The sequence below is a fragment of the Melanotaenia boesemani genome, chromosome 11 (assembly GCF_017639745.1).
Source record: "Melanotaenia boesemani isolate fMelBoe1 chromosome 11, fMelBoe1.pri, whole genome shotgun sequence".
Classification (NCBI taxonomy): Eukaryota; Metazoa; Chordata; class Actinopteri; order Atheriniformes; family Melanotaeniidae; genus Melanotaenia; species Melanotaenia boesemani.
In genome coordinates this window covers 23,249,020-23,275,083 of record NC_055692.1, presented here as the reverse complement: position 1 = coordinate 23,275,083, position 26,064 = coordinate 23,249,020, and the positions used below count along the sequence as shown (strand labels likewise).

The window sequence follows — 26,064 nt, the reverse complement described above, 5'->3', positions numbered from 1 at the left end:
GTCTATGTTTTACATATAAAGAACTGCAACAGTTACACTTCATGGAGAAACTGCGTGCAGCAGAGACAATTCTGAAGCCGACGGGAAACATGCTGCCACGAAGGGAGCTCAGTTGTAAGCTCTCTGACACCCCTTCCTATTTGGCCATCAGAGCTGTTAAAGGTGTCGGGGCTGTTCACAGGCACTGCGTGTTTCACCAGCCAAGATGGCTTCCACATTTTTTCTATCATGATTAATTATGGCTTCTGATGGTAGTACAGTGAGAAAGTGTAAATTATTCCCACATTTTCTTGTGCCCTTCGCTCAGTCACTTTTGTGTAGGAAGATGCTATTGACGCCATCCATGGAGGGCGACCAAAAGGCATCTACATGGGGTGGCAATCTCTGGTGCCTATTAAGAGGTAGAAGTGGTGGTGGAGGTGGGGGGGTTCTTGTTGTGTGGGCTGAACTTAGTCCAGACTGCCAGTTGACAGGGCCGGATTTTCCAGTATGGAAGAGTCTTGTTTCAGTGGGCGAAGCTGGGTGTTGGGAGACTGGGAGAGAGGACTGCCCAGGGCTTGGAAGCTCAAAAGAGAATATTTCAAACAGACAAGCACCGTCTGTGTTCCAGTGTCACCAGCCCACCCGTCTGACAATCAGGGCCATGTCATCACGGGTTCTGAGTAATTCAGGGATCACTCGTCACTTAAAAGATGTGGAGAGTTCAAACGTCAAAGAAGTCAGAGGTCCCAACAGCAGAAGGAACACTTAAGAGTATACAGCATGAGATACAGAAAGTATTAAGTAGAGTTTAAAAAAAACCCCACACATATTAAGAACATTAAGAATAAGAACAGCTTACCCTACTGAAATGCAATCACAATATTGTTCTTTGCTTTAAAGCTTCAACAAAATCCATAATATGTCTTCAAAACACACACAGCATACATAGCATAGAAAATCCTTAGTACTGGAGAACAGGTTGAAATAAAATAATTAATCTGACAGATCATTTTGTGCATGTTGATATATTTAGTGCTGTCAGAGAGGACATCACAGAGAATGGCACTTACATCACAATGCAAAAACTGTTATCAGAGGAGGTACAGGTTTATGGTTCAAGGGCTCGTCCATTCATAGAGAACAAGCTCAGCCTCTCTGCCTGACACACTGATAAAGACAGCACAAATAAAACAGCTCCACAGCTCCATCTTTGCCTCTCCCCAAGGGAATAATATATCACCCATCTGAATGTGGCACATATTGAATCATTTCCAGCGTTGATGATTCATTTGAATAAATCAGCCTTTTTTATTTTGCCAACTTGAACTGATACAGAAATAAGGAAAAAAACTGAAGTAACATTGTTATAGAAGAGGAAGCACAGGTGTTACAGTGTTCTGCTGGTAATCCTAATCCCCTTTCAAGCAACAATTAATGACAACAGCAATAATCTTTACATATATGTTGTTGCAATTCCTTTTTAACTGTCAACCATAACCTGCCTAAGTCACATAGACCAAATCCAGGAGGATATGTTGCTGGAGGCAGATAGGATCTTATCCTGGATTTGCATAGATAAATGCATTGCAGTAATTCAAGCTGTGCAAAGGAAAGGCATACTTTTGACCTGCAATAAATTCTCTCTCAGACCACATGCTATTGACTAAACCTGGTCTCATGAGTTTAATTTCAAAGCTGGAAAAAGAGGTTGATAACTTATCTGCATTAACTCTTAACAAACATGAAATATTTTAAGGGCAAGAAATAAATATGCAAAAAAAAAAAAAAAAAAAAAAACTTTCAATGTCTTCTACAAAAAGCTATGCGTACACAGGATCAGCCTATCGGCAAATATGAAAAATCAGCAGCTTGTGCAATGAAAGGGTTATATCCGTATTCAAGCTGAGAGACATACTCTAACATACACAGACACAAATCCTGTTGAGCTGAGCTGAGCGGAGATACCCTACCAGCCCTCCAAGGCACAATTAGGATTTCACGGGGGGAAGAAATCTACATTCCTGCACACATGAAAAAAAGTCCTTTCTCCCTCTCTACAACAATATCAACTTTTACTCAAGGAAAAAAACCTGAAGCTCCACTGGATAGGATTTGGACAAAGAAATAAAAAATAAAAAAACAAACAAACCACAAAGCCATAAAAAAAAATAAAAAAATTTAAGCTGTAGTTGTAAAAGAAAATATATATTTGAGGAAAATTCAGTCCAAGCCTCCCAGTTCCAATCAATTTCTTCTATTCTGTGTGGTATGAAAAGAAGCTACCACTCATGGTTTGTTTGAAGAGCTTGTCTGTGTGGAGTTGTGTTAGGTTCAACAACATTTTGTGTGGACTCCCTCAGTGTATGATTAACACACCTGTCAGACATTCAGTCCAAGTACAAGGGGTCAAGCATCTGCCAGGTTGAATAAGAGAAGAGACAGACCAAAACACTTACATGTTGTTTCATGTGACATCCTAACATCTAAATGAACACAGCATAGTTATAATAATGCTGGCAGGGATCTGCGTTTTCTGCAAGAGCATCACTGATTTCTGAGTGGTCATTCTCTCGTTAGTAGGTTGTGAAACACAACAGTAACACGATAACATCTGTGACAAACCTCAACTAAAAGTCAGTTTACTTTGCAGCAAACATTTCTAAGAAACTACTCAGAAACTGATCTCTTCTTCTCAAGAATCCCATCACATCATTTACTGACAATAACGATGCATGATTCAGAACCACATGTGTTTCAGTCCTGGGGCCTAAAGCAGGTTCAACATATCATGGTAATTTTTGGTAAACTGACCAAATTAATCTTATCAGTCAAGTAGAAGTAAACCCAGGTTCTCTGACTTTGTTGACTGTGGTTATACATGTTTGGATGTAAATGGAGTAGCAATGGCATCAGACGACTAATGATGATCACTAATCTGAAGCTGCATATTTCTAAAAAAAAGTATTGGTTGCATTGAAAGGTAAAAAAAAAATATATATGTGTCTATATATATATATATATATATATATATATATATATATATATATATATATAAAATCACAAAGCAATACGAGATTTTTTCTTTAACATTTGCAGCCAAAACAGAAACAAAAGCTGAAAAAAACAACCCAAAAACCAGAATTGCAACAATGTGCATGCCTATACTAATTTGTCTATTTTATGGCCAAATCATTAAAGCATGATTAGAGCTAATTGTTCGTTTGTGTATTTCATTAAATTAATGTATTGCAGGTGTAGCCCATTCCTGGGGAAGATGAGGAAGTTTCAGTCTTATTTTATCAGCTACAGAACTTGTTTTAAATGCTCTCTGCACAAAATAAAATACAAAAAGGGAGGGATGATATGCTCAATACTTGCAGTATGTGCTGTTTGGGATTGATCTTAATATTTTACAGTTCCATGATTATTTTAATAATTAATAAATGTTTGTGCCAAATCATTAAAAAGACCAAGAAAATGCCTGCAGAGTAATCACACTTTGTTTTAGACAAGATAATCCTTGCTTTCCACTCAGATATTTTTCATGAAGCTATTTCTTAGTGAAAATTAAACAACTGTTTAACTGCTTTAAAAGAACATACTCTCTCTTGTGTTTTTTACATGTATAGATAACGTTCCTTCAACATAACCAGTGAGTAAGGCTTTCAGTAACTTCAATAACTAGAAGCATTCAGACAGCGCAGACCTCCGCCAAGCCATAGGGTCACTCACCTGAGAAAAACCCCAAAAGGCCCACCAGCCCACCCAGTACCCCCTATATTTTGAACCTTCTGGATCACCTGATGCAGAATATCAACATGATCTGGGTCAAACAATGTCTGGTTATAAAATCTACCATGATTTCGACCAATGACTGGGAATTATCTGATGAGTTAGAAGCTGTAAAAAAAATTATTCCTATCTAAGTATAGAGTCCTTAAAACAAATCCTGGATCCAGACAGTGATCCAGGTTACCCCCAAAATGTAATCATTTGCTTTATTCCATTTCCTGAAAATCTAATCAAAAACCGCCCGTAACTTTTGAGTTAAACATCCTCTAGTGAAAACAGAACCTCTGCCTTAGCAGAGGTAATAATAATCAACACAAACAGTACTGATGAAATAAAAAAACTGGCAAAAGTAAACATAGATTAACAAGCCACAAGACTTTCAGAGATGTTTTATTACTATAATAATAATAATAATAATAATAATAATAATAATAAAGAACCCTGTTATGAGAATTCCAATAATAAAAGGTTTAATCAAATACATTTGTATAACAATTTGTTGTAATTGAAAGATAGTTTAATGAAGTGCTGAAATACTTTAAGTCTGCTCAGCTATGTGAAGCATACTTTATTAAATTCCTGGTATTAAAAGGGAAAATAAATAGCAAAAGCCAAATTATTATCAATATCACCAGTATATTGGTCCAGAATTTCACAGTCAATGAATTTTCTCATAATAATGGCACAAAAATAAATTGTATTTATTTATTATTTTTAAGTATATTTTTTTTTACATATTAAACAACTAAATTATGCCTGCAGCACTGGAACATTGCTTTTGACCTCATCATGACTGATTTAAATTTGGTAGAGGTTAAGCCAAATACCATGGTGACAATAAATGAGTAAAGACTTCAGATACAATAAATGTCTTCATGTGTAAACTTACAGCTCTACTGATGAGATCTGGCAAAGCTGATGCCCTGAGGCACATCCATAGAGCACGATGCCAAACAGGGACATTAACGGCATTTGAGTTTAACCAGGACCTTTTAGCTGCCTGACTTCTGAAGTGATGTTTTAAAGAAAAACACATTGCAACTGTCAAAACTCATCCTCACATTTGTGTTGCATCTGAAGAAAAGGTTAGGCACATCGTTTATATGAAAATGCCCAAATCTGAAGTCAGGCATGAAGTTGGCATCCAGATAAATCATGCCATCACTGCGCTTCAGTTTTCTAATTATCCATACCTTTCATGACATTCGCAGAAAGAAACAAAGCATCATGCCAACACCTACTCTGTGAGAAAGCTCTTTCAGTTCAGCTCAAAAGCTGAGAGCTCCAAACCTCCACACCACAGTGTGGGCAGTGCTGGCAGAGCCATGTGCCTAAGAACCCTGACTGAGTGCAACAGTTGGACTAATAACAGAACAAAAAAAAAAAAATGGACATACAGCAGAGACAGCCATAGCTTCACAGCTAAGAAGCTGGCTAACTCCTGCCCACCTTTTTCTTATTCAAGAGCAGAAGGTGTCCACAATGCCTCTAAGGTCTTAGAGCCATGAGGGGCGTTGAGCTCCCAGCTTCAGCCACTTCAGGGTAAAGCAAATCACTTTAATATGTTAAGAAGATTAAGCTGGATAAATGTCTAGATATATTTTTTGAAAAGCCACGTAAATCTCTAGTGTTTTTATTTGGGGAGGGGCGGTATGTGAGTCAGTTGAGACGATCAACACAAACCCACCAAAATGCAATGCGATTGGCTGGGAAAAATTGGGCTTATTTGAGATTTTGCATTTTAAGCTTCTTGAATCTAAGACCATCCCACCTCTTTCTTATTATTTTTAACACCAACCTTTGGGACAACAAAACTAGGGGAAGAAAAAAAAAAATCAAACAAACACTGGTCACAGTTTCATCGTAGGCTCAGTTGCCTTATCCTGCTTATGCTGATTTTATAGCTTCAGTTGAACAGGTCAATGTTTTTCCCAACTGTTAATCTGCAGGTAAAGGCTTGCAAGAAAACAGACAAAGAAAAAAGAGAGGATAAAAGTGTCTAAAGTGAGGCACTCGATAAGCTCAGAGAATTCCTTTGTGTATTTTTCAGGTAAATCATTACATTCAAATTAATTTATTGAATAAAGTATATTCTCAAATGTAGGATGGGTGACTGACTTAAAAAAAAGTCTTTAGAATTAGCAGTCTGAGGGTGTCCGCCTGACAGCCTGCTGTGTTCAAAATTGAGTGTGAAAATGAAAGGGAGAAATGGAAAAAAATAATGTAAAGAGATTAACAAATCATTTGCATAACATTTTCAATGCTTCCAAACTACAGGATCAGTAAAGTGACAAAGAAGGCAGCTTTATCATTCCCTCAGATCTATTAAAACATCAATGAACTTGATCCCCTCTACTTTAAGCAGCCTCTTAATGTCAAAAGCTAAGTGAATTTCTTAATCAAATCTAATAAAAGCACACTGACAAGGTAATGAAGCAAGCTGGGAGAAACATCAAACACTGAGCAGAAAACATTTGGGGAAAACTTCTATCTTTTAAAAAGATACTTTATTTTCAGAGTGCCAAATGTGTATTAACCTGTTTTTTCTTACACTCTGTCTCTCCATCCAGAGTTAAGACAATAAGACCACTGAGGAGATGAAGGGGATGGCATTATGGAGAGTTAAGCATTATGAGAAGCCCTGAAGCTGTTCTTAGAGAAGGTGAATCAGAGGATTGGGACAAAACTGTAACTAAACCCTGTGCCGGACCACAAATGAGATGCACAAAACATTTTGGGCAAAATGCCACTAAGCCAAGCATCTGGGTCTTAAGCAAACTTCACTTGATCACTTTTAACTTTTTTATTATTTACTTCTACAACAAAAGAAGCTGTCAGGGGAAAAAATAAACAATAAAAAATAAGTCAACCAGCTTCAAACATAAGCACCAAAGTAATCATGTCTGCAAAGTTTTGAACAGTCTTCTTTCACACTTTTCACATTTAGTACAAATTATGCCACAAGAATCTAAAAGAACATTAACAGATCAATTTCTTCTTCTTTTACTTCTTCTCTCTCTCTCTCAGCTGGACAGACCACGTTAGAAAACGTACAGTCTTCTTACTGTGCCAAAGTGACGACCGAGTCATCTCCAGATCTCACAATGATTCTCTGGCAAACGTTGGAGTTCTGTGGCTCATATAAATAGAAATTTAATCTTTTATGTTTGTCTAAGTATCCACATCAGCAGATGCACTTTCCATGCAGATTATGAATCTCTGTTTGAACAGATCTTGGAGTCAATGTATATGAACTGTCGAGAGAGGGTTTCTGTGTGAATGCTGAATACTAATGAGGAAGCACAGGTTCAGGAGGTATTTTTCATTAAAACCCGTCGTCTCTCTGAGCCTTTGCCAGAGTAAATTTTAATCTAATTGATGAATTTAATGATTGTTATGCATTGTCTTGTGTCCTCCCCAATAGTGGATAAAACTTTTTTTTTTACATGGTTGATTTGCTGTTTGAAAAGTTGACATTTCAATGCAACCAATACTTGAATACAGTTCCAATATATCAGAGCAAATAAGTACTAAATACAGTAAATCAGGTTGTGTTAAGTCACCTTCACGTTTTGTTCCACTTTCTGTTCTTCAAGCTTTTGTTAAATAGGGCATATGTATAATTTTTCTAACACTGCTGCTTGCATAGAAACCTGACCATTGTCATTTGTATGAGCATCCCAGAGCTCCCTTAATCTGTTCTTATCCTCCCATTGATAATACAATACATTTTCATGGTAATTGAAATCATATTTTACTCACATCCGCAGATGTTAACGTACTGCTGCCCACGCTTTCAGGCCAAATGTAAGGTGTAGGACTATCATGCAACCACAACAACTGGTACAAAAAAAAAAAAAAAAAAGTAGCTTAACGAATATATATGCTCATTAAATGGTTGAGGAAAGAAGAAAACGGGAAAAGGGGTGACGGTGAGGGTAAAACTTAAATCTTGCTCTGAAATAGTCTGTATGAGTGCCTGTGTATGCACAGCCACATGCATGCTTCACAAGGTGATTATTGTACTTCTGTGTGAGAATGTGATGGAGGTTTATTGCATCTCTTAATAGCAGTGAACGTGTTTAATCAATCCAGGGTTCCTAGTAGAATAAGGCTGTAATTCTTTCATCTTCAGAAGCTTGCATGAATCATATATGTTACGTAGTAACGGGCAAGGGCTGAATGGAGCAGGATACGGGTCAGCTTAAAGGGATGTTATAATGACAAAGGGGCATATTAGCTAAGGAAATAAACTCTCTGACTCCCTGCCAAACCCACTGCTTTAATCCAGCAGAGCCAACAAACACCCACCTGATGACAGTGAATATGCAATTAGATGTGTATTACAGTAAATGTTTCACTTTTTGACCCTCGCTGTCACATAAAGGTGATAGGAAGTGCCTTGTAAGTTCTTGAAAATACACATCCTTGACTCGCCACTGAATGAGAACTATCAGTTACTTGAAGTAGAATCTTAAACTGTGTGCTCCAACATCACCAACACAAAGTCCTATCAGGAATCCTGCATGGGTGGACATGTAGGCTTTCCTAGGAATGACAGGGTCTGTTAGAGAGGAACCCCACCCTCGCTTTCTCCATCATGCCAGCGCAGAGGAGAGTGGGCAGCGCTGAGACGGCAGCCTGCCGTGGGCACTGCCAGGCTTAAAGCTGCCCTGTCGTCATCAGAGGCTTGCAGAAAAGAACACTGAGATTCACCAAAAAAAAAAAAAAAAAAAGAGGAGGGGGATCGTTGCATTTAAATCCTCTCTAAACGCCCCCACATGTTTTAGCAAAGCATAAAAATCATTCACGGAGAGAGAGAAAGCGAAAAAGAAAAAAGATAGAGGGGAAATATAGAGGAAACAGCTATTAGCAGCAGTAAGCAAGCTCAAGAGATCATAGTGAGGCAGCTCTAATCGCAGTAATGGTTTAAACCCTCATTCCATCCACCAGATGCAAGAAACGTCTTCCCAAAAACAAGGCTTTGAAATCCCCCATGTCTAAGAATGTGCCCTGTGGCTATGGTCCTTACTAAAAAAGAAAAACCTCCAAAACTGTCTCCAAATTTGGAGTAACTATGCGGTAAAGATAGCAGCAGTGTGGTCTGTGCTGTTTACACAAACAACATCAATGAAAGATGACCATCTAAAGACTAAAATAAGAATTTTAATAATTATTCAGCGCAAATTTATGTCTCAGCTGAGAATCAAACACAGCAATTCTCACAAAGATGCATATGAGATCCAGGAAAATGAATCATATTTTCTATATGATCATTTCTTCATTTAAAGAAAAAAAAGGGCTGAAGGCATTTTATAAGATGTCCTGCAAATTAAAAATATGTCTAATAAATGTAATCATTTTATGAACTAATAAAAAAAAACAGATAAATTAAGCATTATGATTACAAAAGTTAAAGATGAAATTTGGTAAAGTACACACACACACCTGTATGACCTGGCACATAGTTGAATCAACTCAAGGTTTTTAAATCCTTTTTTTATATTTTCTTTTCCATTTTTGCTCGTCTTCTCTGCAGGCACTACTTTATTTTAAGGATTTTCTGTCCCCCAGCCAACTTTGCTGCTCTCCAAAGAGCTTCTATCAACATGATGAACTCACATTTCTCTTCCTTACTGTGAATCCAAATTTCCTAAAAGCATTTTGGCATTTACAGTCGAGTTTTATGTTGACTGAAACTAGAGTCCAGATTCTAAAGTGGAGAAGGTGATTATGTATTCTCTTTGGGATCCAAAAACCTTCCTCTGTATGAACTATTTGTATTGTCTGAAGCTTTATGAAACAAGTATACTTCAATAAAAGTATTTAGTACAAGTAGATTTGACCCGTAACAGATGTTTTCATCACTGGTGTGAAACCTAATAAGGAATTGAGGTTTAAATTAAAATAAATGCCCTTACTTTCTGAAAGACAAACAATAAAACTTCCATGCACTGTCCTCAACTTTCTTTGCCTGAGCTGCTGTAGTCATTACATAATTTCTCTACAACTTTTTTAAAAAGCCCAATAATTAAATTCATGAAACTACAAGAAAAGAACAAGTTCCTGTGTTTAAAAATGTGCACGGTGGGCTTCAGCAATTCAGACTAAAACAATGATGTGTAAACATGTTTCCTTTTGTTCAACACTGGTTGACACTATTGCACTACCTTTTCAGGACTTACTGAAATCGAGCAACGTTCTTGTGCAATTTGGTCCAATTAGGCAATACATATCCCACTCAGAACAAACTGTTGCTGTATTTGAGGCTTCTGAGTGTAACTAGGATTTCTAAAAATGCTCCATTAACACACATGCCAGGTTTGTGTTACATAAGTGGAGAGCTGAACTGCAGCTCTGAAGTTTGGCCACAGAAATCTGCAGTTTCTGTGGTCCTTTGCTTTTGTTTTTGGTCATGAGCACGTCTTTAGAGGCAGGTTTATGGGACTACTGCCCACTGTGTTTCATTACAATTACTCAGCAGGCATACATCCCATCCCAGTAATGAAGTGGGTGTTTCAGTGGGTGGATTTCAACGGCCACTATTTTGTATTCTGGCTATTGGGTACAAGGGCTAAGTGGCAGAGAAAAGCACCAGTGCTGGCAGCATGGTGCAGCGACAGAAAGCGTGATGGTCCAGCAGACCAACCACAGAACCACAAGCAACAATCTGAACCTTCAATAGCTTGAGTTTATGTAAGTGTCAGGAGAAATGGAGAATCACATTTCAAAGCTCAGTAAATAAAGTTGGTATTGATTTAATCTAACATGTAATCTGTTTTGCTGTCTGACACCGATTCTGGCAATAAAAGAGAATCATGTAAGACAGCATTATAGATAATACGACCATAGATCAAATGGAGTTTGGGCAACAGGAGGGCAATAGATCATGTTCAGGCTAGACTGCTTAGCTCTGGAATCCATAAACTAGCTCTTAAATTGAGGTAGCTTTCAATTTAAGTTTTCAATTTAAAGATGTTGGATTTTCTGTAGGTTTTCAGAGGACAGAAATTTGCTTCTCCAAAGTAGAGCTACACAGAAGATGATCCCCTGACAAACATTTAAAGATATATACTGCATAGATCTTAAACATAAATGTCTCCTTCTCAACTCAACGTACCTGATGATATGGCTTTTTTTATTTGCATGGTATAAAATGTATTTAATGGGGCTATTATGTAAATATTTTGCTGCTCTTATAAGCATTTGCAGTTTTTCTGTTGTCTTACTTATAATCACCAGATAACATTCTGACACATAAGTTTTTTTATATTCTCTCATTTTAAATAATACACAATTATTTTAAAATGCACTCATTAGGATCTGTATTAGGACACAGCCTAACAATTTTGAAAACACACACACACACACACACACACACACATATACACACAAACACACACACTAACAATACCAAATTACAAAATTCAGCTTTTTAAGGCTGTTGGGTTGTTAAATCTGAGTTAAAGTTTTTCACTCAAACTTTTTAGACCCCTAAAGGATATTGTGCTGCTCAAAATTATATCAGCATACAGCTTTGTGAGCTGTCCACTGCACTTCAGTCTAAAAATTGCATCTGACATCTCAGTGACGTTAAGATTTATTGCCTCTTTTCTCAGTTTCTCCCTAAAACACCAAGGTTATAATCACCTTTATAATTTATGACATCTGGCATTAATGACAATAAAAACTATGTGTACACACAACCAACCTTTGTTTAAATCAACTTCTTATTGGGGAGATTGTAAGCATGAGGTACTACCACCTCCCTCTGGTGATAGATATTACTACAGTCACCAATCAGTCAACAATGAGTGCAGAGCAATCATAAAAACAGTGTTTGTTATTACATTAGATGCTTGAGGATAGAGAAAGGAATACAAAAAAAGCAAAAAAAAAAAAAAAAAAAAGTAATTTCATGACTATAAGTTAGCTACTTATTTGGAACATTCAAAAAAGTAACCAAAGCTCGGCGGTGGTCAAAGACATGCAGATTATTTAAAACTTTACTGCACTCTAGTGTTAACAATCAGCATCTGCACATTGGCCCATTAAATCTTCCACAGACCATAAAAAGCTTCCACGAGTTACTGAAATAAAAACATGTTTCTGTTCAATAAATGAAATATTTCTGTTCTTCAACAGCTGAGTCCACTTTACTGATACATAAAAATAGATAAAATACTTGAAATTTGTTGAAGACAGTAAAATAACTGTTGTCTTTTGTACATGCTTAACTGTAAACTGTAAGGCAATCAATTCATCCACCAGTCACAACTTTTACAGGCAAACCTGGAATATATGACGACTCTGATAACCTGCAAACCTTATTTTACCTTCTTTGCTCCAGAAAAGGAAATCTGTGGGGCTTTCCAGATGGTGCTGACTTTCTCTCTGAGTTTCAGATCTTTTGAAATTACGAGACATTTGTTGATGTCCAGCTCAGGATAGGTCACTTGAAGTCCACCACTTTATTTAGGATGATTACAAAGATGAAAATCAGCCAGGAGTCAAAACATACATAAAATATGTAGTAAAAACATGTGAAGCATCATTATAGTGTTTCTAAAATCACATCTCTGAGGCATTATGGCTACTTACTGACAGAAAGAAGCATCGAGCGGGTCCAGTGCATCTTGTTTTGGTTCCACCTTGTCAGGCCACAAAGTGAAGAAAAATAGCACCAAAAAAGGTGCTGGGACACCCTGCGGAGTAGCAATGGATAGTAAGCACTAGTGGAGTGTTTGAATTTTCCGCTGCATCATTAGATTGCTCTACAATAATACTGTACAGTGTATGCATACATACACTCACTGGCCACTTTATTGGGTACTCCTGTTCAATAATTAAATGGCTAATCAGCCAATTAGATAGCAGCAACTCATTGTGTTTCGGCTTAACTTATTGAAGTTCAAACCGAGCAGATGGGCTTCAGCAAGCAGACGACCACGGTGGGTGCCACAGCTGTCAGCAAAAACAGAAATCTGATACTACAATTCACACAGATTCACCAAAACTGGACAATAGAAAAATGGCAAAATGTTGTCTGGTCTGATGAGTCTCAATTTCAGCTACAACCTTCAGATGGTGGGATCAGATTTTGGCATAAACAACATGAAAGCACAGATCCATCCTGCCTTGTATCAACTGTTGGGGGTGTAATTCCATCCATCCTTTTCCTATACCAGCTTATTCCAATGCAGGGTCACATGGGGGCTGGAGCCCATCCTGGCAGCTACTAGGCGAGAGGCAGGGTGGTGGTGTACTTGGTTAGGGGATTTTTTTTTTTTTTTAGTATACTTTGGGCCTATTATTACCACAGCATTGTTTAAACACCACAGCCTACCTGAGTATTGTTGCTGACTATGTCCATCCCTTTATGACCACAGTGTACCATCTTCTGATGGCTACTTCCAGCAGGATAATGCACCATGTCACAAAGCTCAAATCCTCTTTCTTGAATGTGACAATAACTTTGCTGTACTCCAATGGCATCTACAGTCATCAGATCTCTATATAGTAGAGCACCTTTGAGATGTGGTGGAGTGGTAGATTCACATCATGGATGTGCTTTCATGTCAAAATGGATCAAAACCTTTGAGGAAAGTTTACAACACCTTGTTGAATCTACAAAGAATTAAGGCAGTTCTGATTCTGTCTGTACCAGCAAGGTGTATTTAATGGCTCTAGCTGAAAACTGCAGTCAAACAAATACGCCCTGATTTGGCTGAAAGGAAATATCATTTAGTATCTTACAAGATGATCCTTTAGACCCTTATCCTTTTACAGTAAACACAACTCAGTAATGCAGCAAGAAGTGACCACTAGTCCTATTTCTGCTGTACCAGAAGCCACAGGACTGAAGTCATCCATGTGAGAACCTTCTTTTTAAATGTAATTACTGACACTGAGTCCCTCACATGCAGGATTTTCTCACAGAACATAATGCGTAGCCTGTTCTTTATTATGCTTACACTTAATAATTCATATTTCTATAAAATAGCTCTAGAGAAAAATGGGACATCCGACGGTGCAGATACCCCTTACTCATCATGACGTCTTTGCTCAAAATTGCAGAACTTTTAAGCATTTCGTAAATGCAGAAAAAGAGAAGAATAGTCGAACTGTTAGAATTCTCCAAATACTAAGAAAATGAGCTCTAGTGGTTACTTTAAGACCCCAGAAAATACACAGGGGCATCATTTATGAAAGACGGGGGATAATTCTCTCCCACAACTCCTTGCGGCCTTCCGTGGAATTGAGGGTCTACTTCAAGTTTGTTTCTTGAGGATATAACCGCCCAGTTCCGGATAAATATTCACCTGCTGCATATTCTGAATACCACACACACACATACACACACATCTGTTGGACAACTCATGAACAACGTTATAATACAGATAACACAGACTTTAGTCTTAATTAACTGAAGTTGCCGTTTGAAAATGTGTCATTACTAAATAACTAATGATTCAACCCCATAGGTCACGCGCTTGACAACAAATACTCTGGTGTGTTTCTATGAATAGCCTAACTTAAGCTTGAAGCACGGTTTTCCCATTTCCTGAAAACAAACGCAAGCTTGTATTAAAAGCGATTCTCTTTGGAGTCGTGTAAAACTTCTAATTAGCAAGAGTTCGTTTAATCTTGCTTAAATTTGCGCGTATAGTCTCATTTTAACGTCCACGCTGAACAATTTATGAAGTGCCCGTAAGCAGTTAGTAAATGAAGCTGTATGCAGACTGTTGTTATTTTATCTAGCATTATGCAAGCTACTTTACTTTGTAATGACTGTTACCATCTTTTAAAAAGTTGTGTTCTTGTGTTTTGCCGCAGATTTCCTTATGTGTCGGTCAGACGCTCCTGTTGCTCTTCTTGCGCCTGCGCAGAAATGGTTCCCGCTGACCTGTGAAGCTGCAAAAGTTTTTATGCGTCATCATGAAAACAGCTTACAAAGAAAGACTGGCGCGGTAACCGCACTGCACATGTTGGTCTTTGTTTATTTATTAAATATTATTTACACATTTTCAAGAACACATGCTACAGAATTCCAGATGTACAGCTCCTAAATCATAAAAACAACTCTTGAGAACAAAAATACCTGGAGACTACTGAAAAGTCAACCAGGCATCAAACACTGAGAAAACATTCTTCTTCTTTTTTTTTTTTCTTTTATCTTTTTTTTTTTTTTTTTTAACAACCATTCCTGAACAAGGCCTCTTAAACTATACAGTAGTGATTGTGCAGCATATACAATACAGTCCTGGTGCTGCTAAAGCTCCCTTTGGTTTGTGCTTCTGTGCAGCTGTGATATAGCACCCAAACACATGGAAAAGGGCCCCAGTGACAACTTCATTGTAATTTGTGATCTAATCTGTTTTTCTTACCTGATATTATATACATATCTAATAATGTTGCAATACCATTTGATGCAAATTGAAGAGAACCTGGTCCTACAAAGCAGTGCAATTTTGTAGTTTCAAAGTCAGACTTTTAAATGTGCATAGTACAAAATCGGGTCTATGTTACAATATGCAAATGCTTGTGTCAATTCCTATGCCAATGCAGAAATCATTGCACTATATATATATATATATATATATATATATATATATATATATATATATATATATATATATATATATATAAATGTATATGTATTTGAGTTAATATCAGTCTCAGCATTTTGTAACTGAGTAAAATCAAAAGCTCATTAAAGAAACTTTGAAACAATCAAATGAATGTGAACTCCCTGCATTCATTTCATGGTCAATGTCACAAGTTGATGATTAGTCATTAGTCCAAAGCAGCCTTGGTGCTCAGAGTCTTTAATTTGTTTGGTTTTTTTTATGTTTTTAAATGACAAACCCTTAGCAGTAGTTAAACTGAAGCACGCTCCTCAAACTCCCTATGGTTGTCAAAAACCTACTGCTTTACACCCAGCTTAAGGATTGGGCACATTTATAAATTAACCCACAGCGCAGAGAGCACCATGGCAGCTTAAGACATAACAAAACAAGATAGTGACCACAGCAACAATACTTTACATTCAATACCTTACACTACAGTACACTGTACATTAAGGCATGGGGTGTTGTTGATGCAAAACATCAGCAGAAGATTCACTGAGAGATGCAATGCACTGAGGAATGAAATGCATGTCTATGAACTGTATCAGTTGCACCACCAAGACCTTCCTCCTCCAAGACTTTCAGCTGTTAACCTGTTAAGCTAAACAGAATTTTGTGTGAACTAGACATTACATAATACTCAAATGGCATATTATAATTTAGAATTAGTATATACCTCTACAATATTTCTGGAGGTTCGTGTGTTTCCTTATGACTGAATATGTGGGCCAATATATTTGAAAAATCAAGATATATTGTCTTTAATTAGGAATAGAAACTGTAAAAAAATCAAGACTAATTTAAAGTCACTGCCTAAAGTACCAGCACAACTACATGTCTAACATTTTAAATGGCAAACAATCTGGTGAAGCATTTTATGCTATGTAGTTATTAAGAAGTTGATATAAAAGGGAAATTAGTTTTGTCACTGATTGATTTATACTATCTAATAATCTTAAGCTCTTTGTTTGGCTCTAAATGTCTGGAAAGAGTGGAAAACAACATCCAATGATATATCAATGATAAATAGCATTAAAGCAAGCTTTCAGTTAACATATGTTACACAAGCAAATACAATCACTGTTTTGATAACTGCATGTTTTATGAATGTGCCACAAAACCTTAATGATGCCATTTATATATGCATATGTCTACGTTACTTTGCACTGTTATCATTTTTTACTATTTTTCAACTGTTATATTGAACTGCCAGTAATTCAGTATAAACCAAAGTATATAACAGATGTACCTGGAGGTCAGCACAATGAGTGTTCAGTAATTTTCAGCAACAGTTTGTAGCTGCACTGTAACTAAATACAAGTCAGAAAAGTCAAGTTTATTCAGTATTACTCAATAATACTGTAAGATTCTGCTCACTGCCTGCAGTGCACAATATTAGGTAACAGCACATTAGAGTGATGCAAGTTATTTGCGGTTTATATGAAATTTATACAATTTACAATACAACCGATCTTCACTAAGCACCACGCCTGCTTATACAAGTAATTCTGCAGCTCATCCTACAATCAAGTACAGCAGTAGATGACAATCTTGAACATGTACCTATGAGGTATGCAAAACAAATCAAGAAAAAGGATTTGATCTTCCCATCTGTTTTGAAAACAGATTAAATATCTTGGCCTTGTTTCCTCCTCTGCTCCGTTTGTCATAACGCCATACAGTCCTTAATGCTGCTACTTGAGGTTCTTGTGTGTGTCTCTGTGGAGTCCAGAAAGTGCTAGCGTTGCAGAGAAGACCTCACCCAGGCCTTTCAGACGTACAAGTCTTACATATCCAAACTTCAGACAGTCAGGAGGTTGCCTCTAATTTAAGATAAATCTCTAAAGGTGAAATCACCACCAGAGACAGATACATACATAAAAGAATTGTAATTACCTTCAACTCTGAAATAAATGCATTATGGGTTGTTTTCCTGGACAACAGTGATCAAGAGGATGGAGCCATTCAGTATAAAACTGATTGATCCTGGAAAATGTGCGCTAGGAAGTCTCATTCAGCAACACATATAAATTATTTCTTGTTTTTTTTCCTGACATTTTTCAGAAAATAAACATATTTGTCTTGATTTGAATTATCTTTTGTCACAGGACACTGAATGCATTTGTGTGAAATGAAGCCCTTTTGTGACAAAAAGCCACAAATAACAATATGTAAATGGTGTGTCCAGACTCACACTGTTTTTAGTTGTGTAAGCTGTGCACAAATAATTAGAAATCAAATTACGTTACAGTATAAAAATTGACAGGAGTAGAAGTGGCTAGTATTGTTTTTCTTTTATGCTGATATGATCATGATGAGAGCAGTTTGAATGAATGAATCCAGTAACTGTTTCCAGCCAGGCCATGCTTATGTTCCACCTGATCTATGAAATCATACTGTACATGCAGTTTGGCAGATTGTACAAACACTTAAGGGCAAATTGTTACATCTCTGAGACTTAAGAATTGTCTTGAATTGCTGGTTGTTGCAGCCGATAAGCAGCACTTGGTTATCAGTTCACTGATTAACTGATGATAAATTTAACCACAGGTGGAGAGATCTGTGCCAGCAGAGTCCCATTTTTATAAGTGTAATACTCAGATGGTGGAACACGAGTTAATGTTTGCGCCAGTTACACTAACATTTATCAATAAGGTTTATGTCACTGAGGTTCAAGTCATTATACAAACCAAGCTAAAGCTAAATTCTAAGGAAGAAAACTCATCACTTTATACACCAGACTGACCTAATCTCACTTGCCTGGAGTGTTGTTTGCCTGTCTAGGCAGGACGAGAAACAGCACGCCTGAATATTTGGGTGCACCAAGTAAGCAGTGCTTAACTTCTGCTGTATCTTTTACAACTTGCACTCACACAGCTATGCACTCCAGACTTGGTATGACCTTACCACTGGGTCAGATGACAGCAGATGAGCCAGAGGGAGAGTTTGAGTTTGGGGAGGAGGGAAGGTTCCAGAAGAGCCACTTGCGTTTACATTGCCGTCTCTGGTACAGGTAGTCCTCCTTGTCACGCTCTTTGCGTGCTCTTTGGTAGTGGTCATCTTCTTTCAAGTACCAAACAGGTGGCCAGCGATGTTTCTCAAAGTATTCTTGGTTCTCTGTGTCAGAATAATTTGTTTCAGGAAAATGCCAGCCAACTTTTAAGAATCTATTTCTGTCAGAACAACCTGAGATTATAACAGTTTTGGATTATTGATTAAACCAGCACATCATAGATGGTAATTTTAGGAGTCCCTCACTATACAGCACTATACAGTGAAACAGGCTTACTGTGGGGGAAAATATCCACTAAGTTCAATCAACTATGACAAACTTATTTTCTTTAGGCCAGTTTTCTGTGCTATGTTCCACAAGACCAAACAAAGAAAGTCTAATCTTTTTAAACTGTTGCAAAAAAGTAGCTTAATTATTATTATCTTTTATTGTTGGTCTTAGTCTATGTCAGCTAAGTGTTCACTTTAAATGAAAAGGTGTTGAATATCATTTAAGTGCTAGTAAATCATAGCAGATCATATGTATCTTACCTGTAGACTTGGCCTTCATATCGCGGGGAAATTTTCGGCAGACACTATTGTAGTTGGTACAGATGTGATGCAGACACCATCCAGTGAGCTGCTGGGCACCGTGGAACTGTCAAGATACAAAATTATAGTTATTTCTGTGCAGGATCTGTTCCCTGAAGGAAGAGATTTTATTGCATTATTTAGGTTAAACTGAACAGCAAAGTTTTTAATCTGTCAAAGAAAGAAATATCTTTATTAGTATTTAACTGGAGTACTGTGTCCATTCTAGTTTATTTCCCATGAGATTACTTGCAGGAGATTCTCTCTCTCTCTCTCCATATATATATATATATATATATATATATATATATATATTTATATATATATAATTTTTTCAGCTGCTCATAAGAAAAGTATTTTTATCAATATTATTATAAATATAGTAAGATGGCATTAACCTGGCAACCTACACTAGCACATATATTTGAAATTAATAAAGTAGCAGGAAATTAAAAACCACCTTTTCCCTGAAATGCTGCCTGGTAAAGCTTATATGTAAGACCTTTTCTACTTATGTTTAATCTCATTTTTATTTTTATGGCTAAAATATTTGCAACAAAACTAGTAATAAATCAATTTGCCGCAAAAATACACTTTTTTTTTACATGTTTTGCCACCCAGCCTTACTGATGAGGTAGAAAACTGTGGAAAAACCACTTATTTGGCCTCATCTACTCGGTTAAAAGATTATTTCAGCCTCCACAGCTGTTCTCTCTGAGTAATGGCCTCATTAATAAAGATCCAGTTTGTTGAAGCATAAATAAGGGCTTAAGGTGCCATCCCTATTTGGAGTAATTGACAGCTCATATTACCTGAGCCATATCCAAGTAGACCAGCACATCTCCATCAATGTCAGCTCCCATCATCGCTGCCTCTGTCAATACTGTCACTGTGTAGAGCTCTGAAAGAAACATAAAAGCTAGATGCTGTAGTCGCTGATTTGAAAAGGTGCACAAAGGCTTTCTGTAATACAAACCTGTAGTTTGCTGGGTACTAACTATACTGAATGTAATACCTGTAAGTGCAACCAGGTGGGGGAGGCAAAGACGATTGGCAAGAACAATGAGCTCCATTGCATCCAGGTCAGGCCGAGAACAAAACCTCCCTGTGTAGAGATACTCCAGCACAGCCCTCATACAGCTGCGAGTTGTGTTGGGAAACAGCACCTTAGGAACAGAAACACAGGATGTAATCATAACTTAGAAGCTAGGGAGTTTTATTGGCTGGATTACTTGAATAAATTGTGACAATTTCCCTTTCCTTCACTAGTCATACACATTTTTGTGCATGTAAAAATCTCCAGAGTTACAAAGCCAAAAATCCAAACAAAATGGAAGTTATTTGCTTCAACATAATTTTATTTAATTGCCTGAAACGCTGGTTGGCAATCCAGGCTTCTTTTTTTAAAATTTTTACACTCATTGGCTGCTTTAGTATGTAACTCATTTGCACAATATCTGCCTACCTAGAACTGATGCAGCAATATACAGTATGAGGGAAAATAAGACATGTTTCTTCTTTTTTTTTTTTTTACATGAAGCAATGTAAACCTATCTAATGGACCTCAAAATAAAAATTTAACACATAAATAAATATAATGCACATTCTTTAATAAAGAATTAGTAAAGTTTTCCATTACATTAATTTAGCAGACTATTTTAACCGAAGCATCTCATAAGTGAGAAACATATTTGAGGGCATTTGCAGGACATCTGTGACATGAGTATAGAAATCCACAGCTACAGGATCCAACTTATTACATTTGGATTTACATTAAGTGATAAAGGATAATCGTTCTATTCAGAGATGTGCTAAAGCAACAATACAATAATTTAAAATCTAATTATTTTCAAATTTTGTGTGTACTTTGCCTGCAGCAGCAAGGATCAACAGAAAAGAAAAACATGTGTTGCAGACTCTTAAAGCTGATAATTGGCCAGTGTAGCTAAAAATAGCACTGGAATACTCTGACTTTCGATCATGCAAAACCTCTTTATCTGAATCCTAAACTATCAGGAGAAGTTTTCTTTTCTCTAATATGTATTATTATCAAATGCTATTATTTGCTAACTTAGAAAAACAAAGTAACATAGCTGAGAGAGCTGCAGTATGTTGGGATCACAAAGCCAGCTTAATTGTATTAAAACAGATTTGGAATCCTCTAATTGAATTATACTTTGCACACATCTTCCATTGGATTTAAATTAAGGTCAGGACATGTAATGATGTTTGCATTGCTTGTGTGCTTTTTGCAACTATTAAATAATTTCTTTTCTATTCTTTATGAGTCCACTGGAAAACAAGTTTAACAGAACCTTTAAATAATGTAGTATTCCTGTTTTGTTATCCTTTTGGTCTTTACGAAGCTTACCTCTTTGGTGCAACTCTCCACAAAGGGCCCACCAAACATAGCTGCCATCCAGTCACAACTAGAAATGAGTAAGGGCTTGTGGGCCATGATAGTCCCATCATCTAGTTTAAATACTACATCTGCAAAAATCACAGTAAAATACCTTATTCACAACTGCATCCACTTAACTTCATGCAACACAGATGTACAAGCAGGAATAATGATGTTCACTCACCGGAAAAGGTGCCTTTGGCCAAACACTCTTTGACTCTGTTTGTGCGGCGTACATGGAAGGCTTTGGTGATTTCTTGATTCATGAAGGCTTCATTGTTAAGTATGTTTGCCACCATCATCCGCAGATCAAAGACCTCCAGCAGCTCAGCAATGTGTGCAATTTGCATTAGCTCTTTCTCATTCTCATCTAGCTCACCTGTATACAGGTAGCGGAGAACTGCTCGAAAAGGGCCAAGCTGCATGGACTGGTCCATGTGTACTACAGTCATGGGTCTGGGGCTGTATGTTACAGGGTCTTCTACCAGCTCTTCCTGGATGCTGACAAAGGCTCGACTCCACGAGGAAAGCAACCTGCCTCGTCTGCCCCCTTCAGAGTCTTTCAAGGTCCCATCACTAGTGCAGGCTCTCAGGTTAGCTCTATCTCCATCATCGTTGCTCTCACACACGTCAAAACTAGCAGCACGCATCAGCAGCTCTCTCCCAGAAAGAGGGGCCCGAGGGGGCTTTTCAGCCTCCTCATTCTGTGTGTCCATGATAAAGAGGTCGTAGAACTTTGAGGAGGATGTTGCCAAGTATATCTTGTGTGCAAAGATTTTCTGTCGCTCCTGCAAAACCAGGATGACATCAGCACAGTGTGGGTCCTCTAGAAGACCAACTGGATGCTCCTCTGTGGTGGATGGGGGAGGAGGCACAGTGATAATAGGTGGGGGAGGTTTTGGAGGCAGGAAGGGCGCTTGAAGGAGAGGCCGCTGAACATTTCTGAGGTGAGATTTCCAAAACTGCAGATGGCGGCGTGAGATGAGAGCAGCTCGGATGGCATTATCAAAGACGTCCTTGACTCCAAACTGAGCAACAACACTGGTTTCATAATATGGCACTCCCAACTCTTTGGCCACCTCCCGGCCTCTCTCTGGAGGAAGAATCTCATTGGATTTAATTGGCCTGAAAACAAGGGAATATTTCAAAGGCAATTCTGTAAATAGAAAAAGTAAATATGACATATTTCCAGCTACCATTAACTTAAAGAATATAAGTCCAATTACCTGGCTAATGGTCTCCGTGCCCTGTTTACTGCTTCTAGGTCTGCATAGCGCAGGTCCAGCTGGCAGCCTACCAATATGACAGGAGCGCGGGGGCAGAAGTGCTTGATTTCAGGGTACCACATTGTCTTCACATGGTACAGTGAGTTGGGATTGGCGATTGAGAAACACAGTACCACAACATCAGACCTGAAAGGAAGAAAAAGTTCAAATTATTTCGTCTTAGTATCATAGCAAGCACTGATAGACCAGCAATGTCTTACAAGTCTTCTCACCTGCCATAAGCAAAACGCCGGTCCTTGTGATGGTCTCCAAAAGTATCCCAGAGCCGGAGAGACACACTGACGTCATCCACTACATCTCTGGAGCGTTCTAACACCTTTACAGAGATAAAAGATTTATAGATATTCAACCACTAGTTTAGGTAATAAACTAAAATACTATAAATCAATATGAATAATGCAAAAACATGCAAGCAAACTGTTTAAAGTTTAAAGCTTTCATACTCACTTCTTGGCATACTCTGTACTGGTCAATTGCCCAGACTGTGGGCACATGTGTAGCGAGTAACTGGTACTGAGTCAGTGTGGCATTGCAGGCTCGGGCGCAAATAAGGCGGGTCTTTCCAACTGCATTGTCTCCTACTACCACACACTTGATAGTTTCAACGTTTGGCCTCTCATAGTCCATATCAGAATCGTTCAGCTGGGGCCTGGTGAAATTTATAGAGAAGCACAAAAAAGCTACGATCAGAGACGTCTTACACTATTATCCTGACATAACACATGCACTCAGGAGTCCTCATCTGCACTGCTCAGTCTGCCTGCAGAGCTATCAATGGATGGTCTCGTGATTTCTCTGTGCTCATTCACAAGTTCCCTATACTCGCTCCTTAAAGTGACCAGCATCATAAAATTTATTCAAGTGATTTAATACAAACCAGTCCTATTATACAGCTTTAATTTAAGTAATGAGAGGAACACAACATTTTTAACTAATATAGAAAAGCATTTATTTCCAACTGGTTTTTTACATTGGATTAGAATAAGTAAACGCAACCCTATTATGTCATGTCTGATATTTAATTCAATCTGCATGACCAAAATTGCCTTTCCTATTTTATTATTACAATCAAATTACAGTAATTTTACCTTAAAGATAAGCTTAATCACAGCCCATACATAAATTCAAAAATACAGTATCAGATGGGCATTAACGTCATGGACATAAATTAAATAAAGGGAATAGCTGAATACCCCCCTTTTGAGCCTTGAAAATGGTAGATGACAATTTGGGAATTTAAACTGGTTTCCAAGGAAACCGTGGTCTGCATCACTGTGTTACAGCTCAAACAATGTTCTCTGTTATACTCTTAATGATTTGGTTTAATTCTACTTATTTTCAATAAATACAGTACCAAATCAGTAGTCAAATTATGCAATGGTGGTAGTATCTGACTTTATTTCAGTTTAAAGCTGTGTCATTATAATACACAGGACTTCAATCTCAAGCTTGCATGTTTAATCTTCAACATTTCCCCAAGTTGTGCCCTTTAAAATCATTATAGCACTGCTCTTCGCCCTCTTTGATATTCATTCATATTTACATGGTCATAGTGCTGTCATCCTATGAATGACGTCTGCTAGCCATCCTCTTGTGGCAAATACATTGACTTAGGGAGGCCAATATCAAGAAATAAAAAAGCAGCATCTACTTTTCATGTAATGCTCTGTACTGACTAATTTTCTCACTATACACTATTATGGGCTACTGTGTTGCAGGTCGATGTCATTCAGAAAATCTGCTGATCATTGACTGCACAAACTACATCCCTTGTCTTGCATATCTTAGGGCATAAACATTTCACAGTGTGACCTGAAACTGGGCCTGCATGACAATATAAAGACACATCGCCTTTAATATTGTTTATCCATATGCCCTTCCTGTCACAGCCTACAGTACACTGCGCAACTCTAGAATTACATCTTTTTTAATATGCTCATTTGTTCTACATAAGCCAAACGGTGCCTTGAAATTATCATCTTAAATACAAAGCTACTGAACACATTGCATCCTCCGACATCAGCTATTTCAAAGATGATAAAATTGTGCATATCCTACCAGAAGGACCGAACAGTCCCTCCACCACCGAGACACTAGTCATGAGGCTTTGCTGCATTACACGTTATGCAACGCCCCGTCACTGACTCTTGAGCCTATTTATCTGGCTCCGACTCATTCCATCGCAACACCAACGATAAGGAAATAAATTCAGTTAGACTCCGTTGTCATAAACGTTGTTGATCCCCCTTACCGCAACATAAGGAAGTGCTGCATCGGGTTGGTCGATGAACCTGATAAAAAGCAGGGATCCATCGGATGCGGCTTGCACCTGACGGCAGCTCGTATTTAACTTCATCTTCAAGGCAAGGTGAACGAGGCTTGAAAATTGCCGACCGAGCGCAGACGTTTCGGGGGGGAAAAAAATCCCCTGGATCAATAGAATATGTGCGACTGCATCGCCAAAAACATTAACGCTGGTCTCGGTGTAGTGGTGGGTTGCAGAGCTGCAGCACTGACCGTCATGGAGCCAACTCCACTTACTGTAAGGCCTCCGTAGCTAATAATAGGCAGGCGCGCAGAGGGGGGAAATCATTACAAAACACTGATCCACTTTAAAGTCGAACAAATCTCATTCCACAGCTCCAAAGATGGAGTGGCCACCCGTCCAACGAGAACATGCACTCACTTTAAACAGTTTCTATTGTGTTGGCTGTTTTTTTTAAAAAACATATATTTAGGAAGAATTGGATAAACCATGCACAACAGCTACTGGACTAAACGTCAGGCTCATGGGTGTAGAGAAAAGAGATGTATGTGCACAAATACAGTATAGCAGCTGCACATATCAGCTACAGCAGACACATTCAGTCTAGCAGTTTAAAAAATTAAACAGGTTAATAAGTAAATCAAGTTTGCATACAAAAGACAGAACTGTCAGTTTGGACCCGTCACTGTGCCAATAACAATATAAAAAGAACCATGACCACTAAGGATTATATTACAAATCACGAGGTTACATTTGCTAATTTAACTGATGTAGCTTTATTATTATTATTATTTATTTTTTCATTCAGGGCAACACACACACACACACACACACACAATAGAAATAAATAGAAGGTTACTTACCATTTATCACAGTCACCGGCAGCCATTGTAAACTGATGAATGAAGGCCAGAGAGTTTTCACTGTTAGTCCAATGGCATTTGCTGCTCCAGTTCAGTTTGCTGAACTCTTCACAACGTCACATCAAGGAATTTGCAAAAATCTGCATCAACCACAATCTCAAGAGTTAGTTTCACATTTTTTTCTTCCTTCCGTAACCTTGGTTGCTTTGAACTACGCCTTTTAATTTATACTCTCACCCTCTGGTGTGTGTACATCTTAACT

The 26,064-nt window shown here is 37.8% G+C and overlaps 2 protein-coding genes across 3 annotated transcripts in view; both read right to left on the bottom strand.

The window, feature by feature from the left end:
- Positions 1–14,676, bottom strand: part of LOC121648421 (phosphatidylethanolamine-binding protein 4) — a 56,710-nt gene extending 42,034 nt beyond the window's left edge. The window contains exons 1-3 of the mRNA XM_041998500.1: positions 14,573–14,676; positions 12,376–12,479; positions 12,111–12,243 (exon numbers count right to left, since the gene is read on the bottom strand). Coding sequence (XP_041854434.1) covers positions 12,111–12,243; positions 12,376–12,479; positions 14,573–14,575 — 240 coding nt within the window. The 5' untranslated portion in view covers positions 14,576–14,676. The remainder of the gene's footprint in view (positions 1–12,110; positions 12,244–12,375; positions 12,480–14,572) is intronic.
- Positions 14,677–14,766: 90 nt separating this feature from the next.
- LOC121649474 (rho-related BTB domain-containing protein 2-like) lies at positions 14,767–25,342 on the bottom strand. Of its 2 annotated transcripts, none has more exons than XM_042000329.1 (10): positions 24,925–25,342; positions 23,121–23,322; positions 22,886–22,989; positions 22,614–22,799; positions 21,572–22,512; positions 21,358–21,476; positions 20,002–20,152; positions 19,799–19,887; positions 18,948–19,053; positions 14,767–18,521 (listed from the first exon to the last, which is right to left on the bottom strand). In XM_042000329.1, exons 1-10 carry the CDS (start codon positions 24,984–24,986, stop codon positions 18,319–18,321), a joined length of 2,163 nt encoding a protein of 720 aa, XP_041856263.1. In that variant the 5' UTR covers positions 24,987–25,342; the 3' UTR covers positions 14,767–18,318. The 2 variants fall into 2 exon arrangements, with proteins under 2 accessions (XP_041856263.1, XP_041856264.1); XM_042000330.1 differs by having other exon boundaries at positions 24,732–25,341.
- Between the last annotated feature and the right edge of the window lie 722 nt (positions 25,343–26,064).